General features: G+C 62.7%; 1 protein-coding gene across 1 annotated transcript in view; it reads left to right on the top strand.

The window, feature by feature from the left end:
* LOC102884520 (collagen alpha-1(V) chain) overlaps window positions 1–16,507 on the top strand; it is a 94,749-nt gene that overhangs the window by 22,494 nt on the left and 55,748 nt on the right. The window contains exons 11-23 of the mRNA XM_025051190.1: window positions 3,774–3,848; window positions 4,748–4,840; window positions 5,960–6,016; window positions 6,808–6,861; window positions 7,215–7,268; window positions 9,436–9,489; window positions 10,841–10,894; window positions 11,925–11,978; window positions 12,767–12,811; window positions 14,623–14,676; window positions 15,292–15,336; window positions 15,973–16,026; window positions 16,291–16,335. Coding sequence (XP_024906958.1) covers window positions 3,774–3,848; window positions 4,748–4,840; window positions 5,960–6,016; window positions 6,808–6,861; window positions 7,215–7,268; window positions 9,436–9,489; window positions 10,841–10,894; window positions 11,925–11,978; window positions 12,767–12,811; window positions 14,623–14,676; window positions 15,292–15,336; window positions 15,973–16,026; window positions 16,291–16,335 — 738 coding nt within the window. The remainder of the gene's footprint in view (window positions 1–3,773; window positions 3,849–4,747; window positions 4,841–5,959; window positions 6,017–6,807; window positions 6,862–7,214; window positions 7,269–9,435; window positions 9,490–10,840; window positions 10,895–11,924; window positions 11,979–12,766; window positions 12,812–14,622; window positions 14,677–15,291; window positions 15,337–15,972; window positions 16,027–16,290; window positions 16,336–16,507) is intronic.

Genomic DNA, 16,507 nt, shown 5'->3' with positions numbered 1-16,507 from the left:
CGTGGCCTGGAGCAGAGTGCGGACCTAGGGTTCGGGGTGGACATGGAAAGGTGGCCGGGGTCCACCTCTGAGGCCACACGCAGGCCCAGGGCTGGTGGCTGTCCGCCGCTGGGCTCTGGAGAGCTGCTTGGGCGCTGCGGCCAGCTGCCTGTGGACAGAGCAGCTGACGCTGTTAGCTGTGGGACAGGGAGGAAGCCCTCCTGGCCCTGCGCGTCCTTGTGGTGACCGCCGAGTCCCGCTCAGTAGGGGCCTCGGTGCGCTCTGCCACTCGGCTTCGCTATGGCTGGCGGCTTTGGGGCCGCAGAGGACGCGGATTTTGCTCCATGGCTGGGACTTGGCCGGCCTCTGGGTCGCTTGGCCCTTCCACACGTGCCTGGCTGGGCAGCGCGCTGCTGCCCGCTCTGCCACAGTCGGAATTCCACACAAGCAAGTGGGGGCCACTGCTCTCCCCTCCCCCCAGGACCGGCACGACTCAAGTTCTGCAGCTAGTTCCAAAAGTCTGCGTGACGTGTGGTGACAGCCGAGTCCCCACAGAGCCATCGTCGGGTGGACCCATGAGTGTGGTGGAGTCCACACGTCGACCGGAGAAGCCCATGTGACATAGTGGCGGCTGTTGTTTTCTCTGAGACGTAGGGCGGTCGCTAAGCCACACGTAGCGTGTGTGGACATTGACTGATGTCTCCACGGTGTTGCTCCGGACACGCGCCACTCAGCCCGCAGGGCTGGGCACCGGCCTGGCTCAGGGGATCTAAGTGCTCGTGACCCAGGAGGACACTGCAGCCCACTCAGTCCCAGGGAGCGGAGCCCCCCTGCTGCCCCGGCGTGCGGACCCATCTTCTCCGCGTGCTCCTCGGGGCTCGGGGCGTCTTGGCAGAGTTGCACACACATGGGCCCCCCACACAGACTGACGCACACTGACACGTGTGCACGCGCTGTAGTTCAGGGGTCCCCCACCCCTGTCTGTGCACCAGTCCCGGTCCCTGGCCTGCTAGGAACTGGGCCGCACGGTGGGAGGCGAGCGGAGGGCGAGTGGGCGAAGCTGCATCTGTATCCGCAGCCGCTCCCCAGCGCCGCCGGCATCACCGCCTCAGCTCCGCCTCAGGTCCCCAGGCGTTAGATTCTCTCAGGAGCCCCGGTCCCTGGCGCCACAGAGGTTGGGGAACGAACGTCGTCCGTTCCCTGCGGCATCCCTCCCTGGAGGTGGCCCAGGCCTGTGGGCACGGGCAGCCCAGCCCTGACTGACCGCTGCCTCCAGTCGCATTCGTCTTTCGTGTCTGTCTTGTACCCCAAGGCCACGATGGGAATCGCTCCAAGTTCCGGGTGCCCTTACACAGGACCCGTGGGAAAGGTGGGTCTCCGCCCAGCATGCTGGCATCGTGGGAAACTCCCACAGGGAGCCGCTTATGCAGCAGACAGTGCGTCTGCGCGGGCGGCCTCCGCCGCAGAAGCGGAGTCCACGGCACGGTGTACGGAGGGAGCGGGCCAGAGAGAACACCCAGGACGTCGCCGCAGAAAGGAGCGGCTTGCAGAAGTCACGAGCCAGCGCTGGGGTGCGTCTGTTCCGTCAGAGCCACCCGTGTGCCCTGCTCGGTGTTAACCGTAGTCAGGAAGTGAAGGACCCCGTGAGCCACTCGCAAGCTCCGTTTTCTCACGCGGGCCGGTCACTGTGAGTCATCTCTGCAGGAGGCCAGGCGATACTTCTTATTTCGCCTTGAACCTGTGGCTGGAGCCCAGAAAGGGAGGTCTCCATGACCTCACTTCCCCTTGCCGGAGTGTCCCTGGGTATCCAACACAGGCCGTGGGACAGAGAGCCAGCCACATCATTGGTTTGTGTTCAGTGCTCCAGAAAACGCGTAGGCGGCTTTGATTAGCCCCATCTTCCAGCTCGGGGACAAAGTATGTGACAGACCTCAGTGCTTGGCAAAGGTTTGCTAACAGCTGTTTCAAGCCGGAGGAAGTACAAGTTCAGGTTCGCGGCTGTGCAGGACGCATGTCAAATTCACAGCGTTGGAGGCTTCCCGGTGGCCGCTGTCCCCTGACGTCCCTTTTCTCCTGGGAGTCCGGTGTCCTCGCTCCTGTTTTCACGTTCTTTCCCCGTGGCTGCCCGGTGGTAGCAGAGAGGAAGTGTTCCACCCCGAGGGCGAAAGTGCCTTTGCAGCCTCTGGGCTTGAACTGTCACCCCGTGGCTGAGAGGGAGCAGGGAGGAGCAGGGAGCAGCAGGGAGCAGCAGGGAGGAGCAGGGAGGAGCAAGGAGCAGCAGGGAGCAGCGGGAGCACCAGGGAGCACCAGGTAGGAGCAAGGAGCAGGGAGCAGCAGGGGGGAGCAGCAGGGAGGAGCAGGGAGCAGCAGGGAGGAGCGGGAGCAGCGGGAGCAGCGGGGAGCAGGGAGCAGCAGGGAGGAGCAGGGAGCAGGGAGGAGCACAGGGAGAGGGTCTGGGAAGGTGGGAGTGGTGGAGGAGGGGCCTGGCTTGCAGCGCCACACCAGGGGCCACCAGGAGCACGTGCACTACGCGGATGACGTGTCATCCCTGTGTGATCTGGGATGGACTCGGAGGCGGGGAGCGGGGCTTTCCCAGGGGGAACCTGGGCAGCCGAATGTGCTCTAGGCTTTTCTGTTTTAAACAAGTTTTTAATTTTCTGAGAATTTTTTTTTCCAAGATGACAAGCAAGGGCAATTTGGCTGTGTCCTTTAGCAATAAGAGAAAAAAAAAAAAAAAAAACCAGTGTAACCCTTTGACCCAGCAGTTGCGCTCCAGGGACAGACCTAAGGAAGATGCTTGAATGTTCATCGTGGCAGCCCGTGTCACTCTACAAACTGGAAACGACCCAAATGTGCACGGGGGGAGGGCAGATAAATAAATGAGTCACCCGGCGTGGGACGCTTCTCGCTGTTACACAGAACAAGGCCACACCCAGAGGGGGCCGAGACGGGCAGTGAATCGCAGCACGACATGGAGAAGCCGGTCTCGGAAGTGGGGACACACCGTGGGCGGACGATCACGTCCCAGACCGTGTGTCGGGGCCGCCTGCTTCCAGCTTCTCGGCACGTCAGAGCTGAGCTCCGGGGACTTCGGGGAAGGAGCGGGGCCTTCGCTTTCCACTCCGTACAAATCCGTGTGTCATGAGGACGGGGATTGCTTCTGCGACAGGAAACATTTACTGGCGAGAAAAGTGTCAGTCCAGACCTGGACGGGTCCACGCCTTCTGGACTGTTCCAGGAGAAGCACCCCGGTTCTTGGTCTTCTCTGCGGAGAATCAGGAATCGATCTCGTGTCCCTGCCGGGGGCATCACTCGGTCACCGTCGTCACCGTCAGCACAGAGGCCAGGGACCAGCGCCCACGTGTTCAGCTGGAGGGCGGCCAGCGGGAGCCTCTCCCCTGGGGGAGGGAGCTGAACTTCCGTCCACACACAAACAAGCCTGGTCTGCTCGGCTCCTGGGGTCTGAGCTGGTTAAAAGGCTGAGGGGTAAAACCTGGCCTGGGAGTAAACCGCTTACAGAGCGTTTTGCAGGACTGCAGCCCCACCCTCCCGCTGTGCCCCCCTCTGGGCCCCCCAAACCTCTCTCTTTCCTCATGTCCGTACCCCAGGAGGCTTCCCCATCCTGTCCACAGCGACGTGCCGCCTTATCAGGGCTTGGGGTGCGGAACATCCCGTGCCCCGGCGTTTTGCAGGGTCGGTGCTTGTCCAGTGTGTTTCCAGCTGCTCTGTGGCTTCCGACCCCAGCTCCGTCCCTGTGCACTCTGACCCGGCTCTCTCTGCTCCTCTGTCCACAGGGTCCCCCTGGACGCCCAGGTCTTCCCGGGGCCGATGGGCTGCCCGGCCCCCCTGGAACCATGCTCATGCTGCCTGTAAGTCGCCTTATTTGTGGGGGCAGGTGGCCGGGCTCAGGGGTGCTCAGGGCTTCAAATGCAGCAGGAGTGGGGCCTCGCGCTTTGTTTCTGAGGGGGACGATCTCTCCTGGCCACAGTCTCGCCCCAGCCTGGGCCCACGTGTCATAGCCGTAGGCTCCTTGGGGGCGACCCACTCTCCTGAAGAGTGGACACCAGTGGTCAAGGTCTCCATCTCTTGGCCGGCGTCCAGGGCTGGCCCACCCAGGAGGGATGGAGTCAGGTTCTCAGAAGGAAAGCTGTGGGGCTTCTGCCTTCGTGGTCAGATACCCCGCTTCGCTACTCGGACCCCCAGTGGACACGCTGCCAGCTGGTCCTTCCTGGAGCCTGGCCTGCCCATGACCTTATGGGTGACGGCCACGGGGCCATCTCCTTCATGGGGAGCTGAGGGCCGGAGACAGAGTATGTGGCTGATGTGGACGTCGGTCCTCTGACTGAGCCCATGCCACCTACCCGTCCGATGCCCGAGAGGCTGGGTGCAGCTCAGGGGCAGCTCGTGTGGAACCAGGACCGTCCTGGCCAGGCCGCCTGAGCGCAGCCTTCTGCATGGCCCTTGGCTCCTCCCTGCAGTAAACAGGGACCACGGGGTCTCAGGGTGAGGTGCGGCAGAGGCCAGAAAGGGCTTCCTGGACTCGGGGAGGGGGCTCCTGGGGGCTGAAGTTGGCAGGTGGGGCCAGGGCAGCTCTGGGCTGGAGAGTAGGGGGTAGGCATGGGGAAGGCTCTGGGGCTGGGAACTGCTCACCCCGACCCTCCGAGTTTCTGCAGTCACTTAAGAGGCCGAAGGACACCACTTGACCCCGAGGCGCAGCATGGGCACCCAGGCTGTGCACCCTTGGTGACCCCCTGTCTCACACCCGCAGTTCCGGTTTGGAGGGGGTGGCGATGCTGGCTCTAAAGGCCCCATGGTCTCGGCCCAGGAGTCCCAAGCTCAAGCCATTCTGCAGCGGGCCCGGGTGAGTGGCCCTTGGTCCCTGGGGGATGGGGCTGGGCGGGGACACCTCTGTGGGGGGAGCCCCAGGGGTCCCAGAGCCCCTCGCTCGGCCCGGGGTCCTGCGGAGCCTTTGCGTTCTGCACGTCAGCTGACCGGCGGGCTGAGTTTCTGATTAGTGAGGCTGGACCATTGATTGGCCGTGACGCGTGCAGATGCCAGCTGCGGGTGGGTGGTCCTTCAGCAGAGCGCCTGTTACGGGGCATCGCAAGGAGCCGCTAAGTAAGCCCTTGTTTGGCGACGTTTGTGTGGCTCCCAGCCAGCGGGGCAGATGCTAACGAGCAGAGCGCGTGGGTCATGGCAGGCGGCTCCAGAATCGGGTCGTTGCGGCAGAGCAGGTTACCGGAGTGCCACAGTGCAGAGCCGCAAACCCGTTCCCCGCGACGGGTCAGTGGCCGGGGCTGCCTGCGGGCCGTTTCCTCTGGTGACGTTTTAATAGAAGCCAGGCGGGGTCAGGCCTACAAGTAGGTCTTACTTTGCAAAAAATCTTCCGAAACGGGAATGGCGTCGTGCATGGGGCGCAGGATAGGTCCCGAAGAGGGTGGGTTGTCTATGCCATGGCAGGTGCATGGGCCCTCCGGGTGGGACAGAGCCAGGGTCGTGGGGTGGGGGCAGGGCCGCCCCGGCAGTGTCCGGGTCCCCTTGGTGTCCTGGCCGGATCCACGGGTGGCTGGGGCTCCAACAGCACCCGCGCTTCTGGGGCTGCTTTAGTTCACCCAGGGGGGCTCCCCAGACACGGGAGGCCGCTAGGTGGCCCTCCCGGGAACATGATTTACTCTGGGAGAGAACTCGGGTGTGAAATACGTGCCCGGCCCAGCAGGGAGGCCGCGCTGCAGGCTGCCCCAAGGGAGATGGGCTGGGAAGCACGGAGCACCCGTCCTGGACTGGGGAGTGCCCACCCTCCGGGCCCCCCTGGGCCTCCTCTGTTCCATTTGTGGTTGGCGCCAAGAGGCCCAGCGGGTGGAGGCGGGGCTTCCGGGCTCCATCCCACCTCCCCCTCCAGGGGCTCCTTCCTGCTGGCCCTTCTCACCTGTTGGGACCGGTACACCTGCCATTTCTCAGCCCGTCCTGTTTCCTCTTGCAGCTGGCGTTGAGGGGGCCAGCCGGCCCGATGGGTCTTACTGGGAGACCTGGCCCCATGGTAAGTGCGGGGCGGGTGGGGCGGGGCGTCCCCCTCATCCCCTGCCCTTTCTCCCCAGCTCATTTTGGAAGGACACACGCTAAGCTGCCACCGACACTGATTCTGCCACTGGCACCAGGGCAGGGGAGGGCCCCTGGGTGCGGGGCCGCAGGGCCCGCCACACTCGCTCTGGCTGCCATTCTGCCTCCTGACCGTGGGGCTCCGAGCCCCCTTTCGGGGGTCACCGTTCTTCAGTTGTGCTTCCAGAGTCCAGGCTGCAGCGGGGCGGGGCAGCCCGGGCTGCTGGCCCTGCCACACAGGGCCTGTGGATGGGTCTCTGAGGACTATGAGCGGCCTTTGCAATTTGCAAGGAGAAGGAGGGTTTAAATGCACGGTGTCCCCATGCCTGTCCCCTAGGAGGGGCTGGGCTTGGCCGCCAGCCCCGGTCCGTGGTCAGTGCCCTCCCCATCTGTGTGGCTCAGGGCTGTCCCCCATCTGGGCCTGGGGTCATGACACACCGCGGTCAGATTCATCCCGGAGAGACCAGCTTTGCACTGAGCTCTGTGGCTCTTGTGCCCGTCGCCACTGTCCAGAATCTTGTTCAGAACTAGGAGGTCCAGACTGAACCGTTGCTGCCCGCTCCTCGGGTTCTGCCCCAGGCAGGCGGGCTGGCTCCAGGGGCTGGGAGTCTGTGGGCCCTCGGAAGGAGCCCCGCCCATCAGGCGGTCCTGAGCGCTGCCCGCAGCCCCCACCCCGGCCGCCCCTCCAGCCTTTGCCTGCTGAGCGTTCCTTACCCAGACCTGTCTCCCTAGGGCCCTCCTGGGAGCGGAGGTCTGAAGGGCGAGCCAGGAGACATGGGCCCACAGGTACGTGAGCACCCCTCCTCTGCTCTCCGAAGGGGCATCTCCGGTGCGTCGAGGCCGTGACTGTGGGGGTGGGGGTGCCCCAAGTGCTGCCTTTCTTCAAGGAAAGTAGTGGGACTTGTCGCCTGACGCGAAGCTGGAAGTGTGGCAGAGTTGACTGGCGTCTGCAGGGGGAGTGGGCTGGCGGCTCTCCGTCCCCAGCCCTCACTCAGGGCGGTGGGTCCTGTGCCCTGTCTGCGAGTTGGCAGCTGGGAGGATGAGCCACGGGCCGGGTTGACAACATGGGGACGAGACTGTGCTTTTGCCTCTGAGAAGCATGGACGCACACTGACCCTTTGCCCCCCGATTCTGGACAGGGCCCCCGAGGTGTGCAGGGCCCGCCCGGCCCCACAGGAAAGCCTGGAAGAAGGGTGAGTGTCTTTGGGCTCAGCGCCCACTGGGGCACGGATGGGGCGGGACTGCAGGGCGTCTGCCCCCCGTGCCCACTGCGTAGGCCAGGCCTGGCTCCGGAAGGCCCAGGGGACTCTTTTTGAAGACACACTCTCCAGGGCCGGGGTCCCATTCCACCGGGTAGTGGGCTGGGCCCGCGGCCTCCGTCCTGAGCATCTCAACTTAGTTTCACAAGCAGTTTTAACGAGAGCAGCTTCCCAGGCCCTGTGGGAGCGAGCGTGGAGACGACAAAAGTGTTGGTGGCCTCGCTTCAGCCTTGTTTCTCCAGATAACGGCCTGGGTTTGCGGGGAGCCGCCAGGCCGGCCCGCAGCTCACCTGTTCCCCTAGCCACCTGGATTCTTTGTTCAGATGTAATTAACCGGCAGGAACTAGTTTGTGTCTAGGCCTACTGAGGGAGGGCCCACATTTATACATGAACCGAAGCTGGTGAACCCCACTCAGGCGAGTGGGGGGCGGGGAGGGGCCTAACAGACCCGTTGGACAAGTGGGTCTTTTCAGCCAGTGGGTGTTGCGGGTACGGGAACAAAGCTCTCGTTCCTGCGTTGTAGTCACGGAGCACGAACCTCTTCGAGGAGTGCTGTCCCCTTGCGCTCGCTCTGGCTTCAGGTGAGAATCAGGAATTCCTTAGCGGCCACGGCGCCTCCTGTCCCAGGAGTTAGTTGTCGCTAGTAAGTGGGGGGTGACGGAGGAAGCCAGGCGGGCTCGGCGTTCTCACGTGGGCCCACTGAGGCTGCAGGCCCTGGATCTGTGAAGGGTCCAGACACCAGCTGCGGGTTGGACTAATGACCCTAAAAGGGCCACCGAGGCGGGAATTTTGTGATTCTTGGCAGACAGGTGGCTCTTGGATCCGACTCTGAGACGCGTTTGTTTTCCTGGGTGTTGTTGAAAGCACCTACCAAAGGTGCTATTAGAAGTAGCTTCTCAGTCGAGGTGGAAACTGGAAAGAGAAAAGACGTGAGTGGCTCACAGTACGACTAGTCGCAGCGTGAGGCGGCGCTGGGCCGTCGGCACGCACAACCGCGTCCCGAATCCGCTGGAGCAGCGGGGGGGCGGGAGGAGGCCGCGCAGCCAGCGGCTCCCAGTGGGCTGCGCTCGCCCTGGCGCTTTGTAGGGCAGCCAGGTCACTGTGCCCGATAGAAGCACCTGGACATTTGTCAGGCAACGTCGTGCCGTGACCTCGTGTGAACTCGATTTCTGAAAGGAGAGGCTCCCCGTTGGTGTCTGCGTTTTGCCCGGAGCTGTGTCGCTGGGGCGCCTGCTCTGAGATGACTTGTGGTTCCTGGCATCTCGTAGCGTTTAACTGGGGAGCACAGACCGTCTCGTGTGGTCCCCCGGACCCCCCACTTCCCTCTCCTCTGGTGCTGCCCCCACTGGCTTCATTGTACTTTGAGGCCCAAAGCGGCCGCTCTCCAGATGTTCTGTCTGCTGGTCCCGAGTCACAGGGCGACGGCCTCATTTATCAGGTTGTGCCCGGGACGTGGAGAAGGGAGGAGTGTTGACCCGGGCCAGCCCTTCCCACTCAGCCAGTGATGCGCCTTGTCAGTGAGTGGACCTCTGGTCGGGTCCCTGTCCCCGTCTCGGTGACTTCGAGCCTGGTCTGGCTCTCTTGTGCTTATAGGGCCTTTATGGTGGACACTGGCCGTCCAGGCCCTGCCCTGCCGCCCCATGCCGGTCAGGTGGGGACCGTGGGCTTGTCCTTGACTGTCTCCTTAGCTGGAGATAATGGCCATGGAGTGGCCCCTATGGATGGCCAGACCCTGCCTTTGGGTAGCTGTGGCCTCCAGGAGACGAGCAGCCCCTCCGGTCCTTAGTCAGTCGGACTGACACCAGCTGCTCGCTCTCACCTGTGCTTATCGGTCTTCGATCCAGCCTGTGAAGGTGGCGGGTAAATGTGGATTGGTGTTGAGGGCGGGCTCTCTCTGGAGCTGTGAACTGGCACAAAGGGGCAAGGGGCATCATGGGCAGTTTGAGAGGGCGAGGCCTGCAGAGACCAGGACCACGCGTGAGGTCCCCAGCAGCCCCGGACTCCAGCCAGGCTGCATGGGGCCGGGCACCCTGCCCTGGCTCCACAGGGGCCGCCACTCTGAGGCCTCGTTTGTCTGACGCTTTGCCCTCCTCCATTCCAGGGCCGTGCTGGCAGCGACGGAGCGAGAGGCATGCCTGGACAGACCGGCCCCAAGGTAGGCTGCCACTCTCCGCCTTGCGGTGTCCCACTGCCCGGGTCACTGTCCTCACTGTAGTCACGTTGATGATGTGGCCAACTGCTGGTTACAATGACGAACGTGATTATGATGACAGGTGACGACTTGTGATGCCTGGGGGTGAGACCTTGGGGGTGAGGAAGGCTCTGTTTAGGTCACTCTGGCCTGCTGCAGGAAGCCGGGGGTTGGTGGGCTGCATTTTATGAGCACGTATGGCAGTTGCAGTTAGTTTAGGTGGCGGATTTGTTCGAGTGGGTAGTGAGCACGAGGGGGCGGAGCCCCAACTATGAAAACCACTGACAAATGTACAGATGATGGGGCAGACACTCGGGGCCCAGTGCGGGGAAGGCGTGGCCCCGAAGTTCTCAGGCTACTCAGTTCACATTCACAGGCCCCGAAACCGTCTTGTCCAGGTCTGAGCTCCTGGACTCTGGGGGCAAGAACAGATGCTGCATGTGAACGAAGCCTGTGTTACGCAATCTGGCCAGAGCCCACGGCCCCCGGCTGCTGCGGCTCAGCGTGGCCACCCCTCTGCCCCTGACGTTGGTCCGAAGGTCCCCCATTCCTGGTCCAGCCTTGCTCCTCAGTTTGTCCAGGCCATGCAGGTGTCGGAGGAAATGTCGCCTCCCCCAGAGGGCACCCGCAGAGGGGACAGCAGCTGTTCCCAGGGCGGGATGGAGATGGACCACCCGGACAGCCAGGGGTCCACTCCGTCTGCTCGCCGCTCACCTAGTCGCGGGCGTGGCTGAGCGCTCGGGCGCTCCCAGGGGTCCCGAGCTCGCAGGAGGCTCTGGGCTCAGTGACCTGGGGGGAGGGGTCTTCCTGACTCTCAGCACCTCCTGGGCTTCTTTGAGCAATGGAAGTGTCAGAGCCTGGAGCAGCCTATGTGTCTCGCCCACGTGGTTTATATCCACGCGCTCGGCGCTGTCCCGGGCTCCAGGTGGCAGCTGGGCAGAAGGGAGGGCTGGCCGGGGGGCCAGGATGCGTGGGGCGGCCAGTGCGGGTCCACTGGGGAGCATGAGACGCTGCGTGTGAGGGCGCAGTGACGAGCCTAACGACACAGAGCACACGCTCCCGCTGCTCAGCAGTCGCCCAGGCACGGCAGGTCTTGGGGCTTTGGGCCCCCAGTCTGCGACTCTGGGGCCACCTCTCTGTCTAGGCCTGTGTGGGTGTCTCAGGGAGAAGAGGCCGGGAAGCTGGACCCAAGGCAATGGAATGTGTGGTGACAGGTGGGCCGGCAGCCACCACACACAGGGTCCTGGGGCCCAAGGAAGGCTGGCCTTCATTGTGAGCGGGGCGGTCTCTGAGCAGCCCTCTGTCCTCCTCGCAGGGCGACCGTGGCTTCGATGGCCTGGCTGGACTTCCGGGAGAGAAGGGCCACAGGGTAAGTGCCTCTCGTCTGAGAGTCCCTGGCACTGGGCCTGATGGGGTCTGTGCGGCAGGGCCATCTCGAGAGGCCCTTCCAGGCAGCCTTGGGCTTCTGGATGGGACCGGGTCCCCTCGACCCCAGAGTGGCCACCGAAGAAGCCTTGTGGGGTGGGGAGTGGAAATGGACACGACCTGACGACTTTGGTGACGGGAGGTCGGCCCAAGGGCGCGATGCCATACCTGAGGCCTGTGGCAGGCGCAGGGTCACTCTGGTGATTCCAGGAGGTGGGGACGGTCCAGCGCCCACTCCTGGTGGAGAGGGCGGGGCGCACTGCGCCTGGCAGCCACCCTGACACCCTCATCCTGATCACATGGCTTCCACGGGCCGGCTCTCCGCAGTTCAGGGGCGCTGTGTGCACATGTGCGCTCGGAGGTGACGTGTCATTTCTATTTGGGCACGTTCTGGACACGCAGGCACACACACGTGTATGCACATGCACGCACTCACACATATGTCAACTTGGTCAGGGAGGTTTATTTAACACACTGAGAAATAGGAGTTACGATTTAGCCCAAACTGCTTCGTCCGCATTCCCCAGCAAGCATGTGGAGGTGGTCGCTGGGGGGGCCGGTCCAGCTGACCGGCTGATGAGCACATGTGGAGCACCAGCCGCATGTGGCAGATCAGCGCTGGCCGCCGTGATGCTCACGGCACAGGCCAGGGACCTGCCTGGGGTCAGCGCGGGGCTGGCAGAGAGATTGGCTGGTGTAGCTGAGACCCCGCCTAAGGGTCCTGTGGCCCTGTTGGGCGCCCAGTCTAGCACAGTGCCCCGGGGCACTGAGTCCCTGGCAAGCGTGTCCACACCGGGTTGACCCGTCATGCAGCATGCTCGGCTTCCGAATGGGTTGATGTCCTGTGACTGCGGGAAAGGCTGCAGAGGCTTTGGGTTCAGTCTCAGAATTAGAGAGAGACGAAGTGGGGACTTGGGGCCAGCGTGCGTGACCTGCTCCGGGGTGGCTGACTCTGACCCTGGTTCATTTTCTAGGGTGACCCTGGTCCTTCCGGCCCACCGGGACCTCCGGGAGATGACGGAGAAAGGGTACGTATGCTGTGTGCACATGTGAGCTTGGCTGTGTGCATGCATGTGTGTACATGTATATGTGAGCATGGCTGCGTGTGTGTGTACATGTATATGTGTGAGCATGGCTGTGCATGCACACGTGTGCATGTGTGTGCAAGCATGACTCTGTACATGTATGTGTGAGCATGGCTGTGTGTGTGCGTGTATATGTGTGAGCATGGCTTATGCATCCACACGTGTACACGTATACGTGTGAGCATGGCTTGTGCATGCACACGTGTGCATGTATGTGTGAGCGTGGCTGTGTGCACACACGTGTGTGCATGTATGTGTGAGCGTGGCTGTGTGCATGCACGCGTGTGCACGTGTGTGTGCGCATGGCTATACGCATATGTGTGTGGGTGTGGCTGCACGTGTGCACACAGTACCTGTCATCTGCCTAACCCGTATCGCCTGTCTATCTGGCCATCTCTGGTTTCTGTTATTGTGTCATTCATTTCTGTCATTGCCTATCAAGAATCCAAACCCTTTGACCTCATGACCTTCTGCCGTTTCCCCTGTGTGGAGCTGTGGTGTGCGAGCCCCTGAGCAGTGGGTCCCAGAGCCCAGACGCACCTTTTCCCGCAGACTTCCGGGACTGAGGCCACTCCAGGCCTCTCCAGCGGGCACAGGGCCTCGCGGATCTGGCCGGACATGCCGAGCAGTCCCAGGCCAAGGAGGCCTCTGCTCGGCTGAACGAAACACTGTCTCTCCAGTGTCCAGACTTCAGAGCTTATCCCTAACATCTTGCTTTTTCCTGCCTATAGGGTGACGATGGAGAAGTTGGGCCCAGAGGGCTGCCCGGGGAACCAGTAAGTCCACTGACTGGGTGGGACTCTGTGTCTTTGTCACAGTGACAGGCTGCCTCTGTGCAGAATCGGGGGTCGATTGGGAGTATAGATCAGAGAGTGCTCAGCTTTGACACAGAGACAGGTCTGAGGATTCCCCTGGGAGGGAAAAGAAGGAGCACATGGGGGTTGGTGGAACAGTCTTGAGGAGTCGATCCAAACCTTCCTGGAGGAGGAAGCTCAGGTCTCTGAGGATTGTGGCTGGGACTCCAGGCTACAATTATGGAGGGTGTCCAGGGTTACCATGGGTGTCCGGGGTCCACCATAGTTGGTGTCCAAGGTCACCACGGGTGTCCAGGGTCGTCATGGGTGTTTAGCATCCACTATGGTGGGTGTCTAGGGTCATCACGGGTGTCCAGGGTCATCACAGAGTCCAAAGTCCATCACGGTGGGTGTCCGGGGTCATCATGGGTGTCCTGGGTCATCACGGGTGTTCAGGGTCCACCAGGTAGGTGTTCAGGGTCATCACAGGAGTCTGGGGTCCATCACGGTAGGTGTACGGGCAGTCTCAAGGAGTTCCGAGTCTGCAGAGTCCCCACCCCTTCTGGTGGCCATGCTTTCCCAGATGCCCCCAGCAGCATGCCCTGCCCGGGCTCTGGAAAGCGCTGTTCCAGAAGCCGGTTTCTGTTCAGGCCCAAAGCAGGTTTCCTTGCAACAAGAGGACGTTAATTACATTTCACTCGCTGTTACTTTTTGAACATCTCACGTTTTTAATCGACATCAGTGGGGCCATACGCATCTGGCGATGCTAATTGAGGAGAAATATTGCGAACGCAGCGTGGAGAAGAGCCTGGGGTTGGCACTGCACGTTCATTTGGGACTAAATTGCACCCTAGGTGTCTGATGAGCCACGAAGGAGAATTCATCAGCTCAGCTCTGTCTTTAACCCACGTCTAAGCCATACTTTCTGGGTCATTAACTTCTAAAAAACATTTTCATGACTAGGTATTAAAATAGCGAAGGGAACGTTTAAGTGGCAGTGAACGTGGGGAGGGTTTCTCATCTACTGCATCTGCGAAGGTTCTGTCAAAATTAAGGGCACTGGAAATTGCTGTGTGTCCGTTAAAGGCGCCGTAATTCCCTGGTAGGTGGGGTGGGCGTGAGCCCCTGGGATGCGGGCTCCTTCCCGTGGCGGGCAAGGACGCTGCTCGGTCTCCGCTCCAGTCCTGAGAACCGTCCTCTCCTCGGTGCTGCTGCCGTGGGGCTGTTCCCACACACGTGGCCGCACTGCCAGGGGAGGGAGGGACTGGGCTCTGGGCCGTGTGGCCATCCCGGAAAAGACCTGAGGTCCAGGCGACATCCCCTGCGCTTGGTCCCGATGTTCTCATCCGAGACCTGGTTTCTCCTACCTCTGTCCGCCCCGCACCCACGGACTCTGACGTCAGCCACGCAGCCGCGTGTCATCACACGTGGCATTGCAGAGGGTGCCGGAGACGAGGACTGGACCGGAGTGTCCCGTGCAGCAGGGCTGTGGAGTGACGGAGAGCTTCAGGGCTCCCCCATCCACTCGAAAGGCTGCCCTTTCCCCGAGGGCGCCCCTCGATCTGTCTGAGCCCCGCATCAATTCCAGGCACCTCTGCGTCCCTTTCCAGCGCTGAGGTGGGGTGGGGTGAGGAGACGAAGCAAGAGGAGGAGGGGGTGTTGGCTCCCTGGGCAGCGCGGAGACCAGCTGCAGCCGGAAGGGGCGGGGCTGAGCGAGGCCGCAGAATTCGCTGGCCCGGGGAGGGCTGGGACTCCCGGCCGAGTCTGAGACTTCTTGCTCTTTCCTCTTGCAGGGGCCGCGTGGTCTGCTGGGGCCAAAGGGTCCCCCGGGCCCTCCTGGACCTCCTGTAAGTCCTGTCGCCTCTTTGCACGTCTGTCCATTGCTGCCCTCCATACCCCATGGGCCTTCAGCCAGCTCCCCACGCCGGCCACTGTGCACCCTTGCCCAGAGCTGGTGCGAGCTGTCGGCAGGGCTCTGGTGCTCAAGCAAATCAAACTCTCTAGCCGCTGCGGGGCTGCAGGCGGAGGCACAGAGGCCAGCTGGCTTTACAATGCTCTCTTTGCCTGGAGACAGCACGTGCTGTTATAAACAGTCACTGGGACACCACATTTTCTTCTTGCTTGAAAGCACTTCCAGCAGCTTCTGGAAAGTTCTGGAAGGAAGTAGAAGCCTGCAGTTCCAGTGGGGCTTTGTCTCACTGGACGGCTTCCCTAGGGCCAGGCCTGGCCCACCCACCTTTCTCAGCCCCTCTGCCCCACTCGGTATGGGCCTGGCAGCTCCAGCAGCCCCTCGCCGACCAAGCCTTTAGGACTTATTTGGGATCGATCCTGTCCCCTTTCCCAAAGCACATGCCACCCTCTGACACATGGCTAGCAGGGGGCCAAGCCGTGCTGAGTGGGATTTTCCACAAGAGTGTTGCTAATTCTTCTGCATTTGGTCTCTTTTTTTCAATCTCATCCAGGGAGTGACGGGTATGGACGGCCAAACAGGCCCGAAAGGAAACGTGGTAAGTCTCGGGTGTCCCCGCCACCTGGCCTCATGGTGAGTCCCCACGGGCGCGCTCCTGGCCAGGCCAGGGAGATCTGTCGTGGTCCAACCCGGACAGGTGTGAGGAGGGGGCACAGAGCTGAGCCCCAGGCCCCGGGCGGAGCAGGCCCCGTGGAGAGCTCACACTAAGCCTGTGGTCCGAGCTCGTCCCCTCCGAAGCCAGATGGGCTGCCCGGTGCGGAGGGACGTCCTTTCTCACTGTGCACGACACCCCCCGAGAGGCTGCGTGGCCCGTCTGTTCTCTGCCGGGGTGGGGGTGGGGGTGGTTTGGGAGGCTTCTGCCCAACGGGTCTTATGGTCGGTCCACCTCTCGTGGGCCCCCCTGGCCACTGTCCGAGGTGCGTCCGTGGAAACGAGGAAGCGTGCCCTGCACCGAGCTCCCCGCGGCCAGTGCAGTGTCTGGTCTGGTCTTCCGGCGGCCACTGGGCTGCTGTCCGTTCCCATCTGGGCGTCCTCGTCTGCCGCTTGCTCAGGAGCGAGAGCGGGTGTGAAGGATGAGAGGCCAGGACGGAGTGCCCAGGCCCCCGGGGGGACATGCAGTAACCCTGTCTGCCCTCTGGAGCCGCCTTCAGTGCCTTTGCTTTGTGTCCTGCAGGGTCCCCAGGGAGAGCCTGGCCCCCCAGGACAGCAGGGGAACCCAGGCGCCCAGGTAAGGAGCCAGGGGCAGGCTCCAGGGCGGTGGGCTGGGGGCGGTACGGGTCTGCAGTGCGGTGCCCTGGGCCTGAGCCGCTGCCGAGCTCTGTCCCATGCTGCTGGTCCAGCCCGAAGGGGCCCGCATCCTGAAGTGACCTGGAACCTGAGTCGGTGCCCTGGTGAGGGAGAGGCTCAGGGGCAGAGGGACGGGGGACAGATGGCAGGGAGGGGCTCTGGGTCAACCCGCTCCTTCCCTTTCCGCCCTACTCTTCCCCCTTAGGGTCTTCCCGGTCCCCAGGGTGCCATCGGCCCTCCAGGAGAAAAGGTAGGTGGGCTGAGCTGGGTGGAGGGCGCCCCGCCCCGCCTGCCTGCAGGGTACATTCGGGCCCTGGGACCCACAGCTCCTGTGGAAGTCCAGGCGGGGACAGTGCTCGTGATTGCCAGCATTGTCCCCAGAGGCAGGAAGGCCTGATCACCAAGCACTGAGCAGATAAGCC

Source organism: Pteropus alecto, unplaced genomic scaffold (assembly GCF_000325575.1).
Source record: "Pteropus alecto unplaced genomic scaffold, ASM32557v1 scaffold67, whole genome shotgun sequence".
NCBI classification, from domain to species: domain Eukaryota; kingdom Metazoa; phylum Chordata; class Mammalia; order Chiroptera; family Pteropodidae; genus Pteropus; species Pteropus alecto.
The sequence above is the reverse complement of the archived record's forward strand: the minus strand, read 5'-3'. Positions and strand labels throughout refer to the sequence as shown.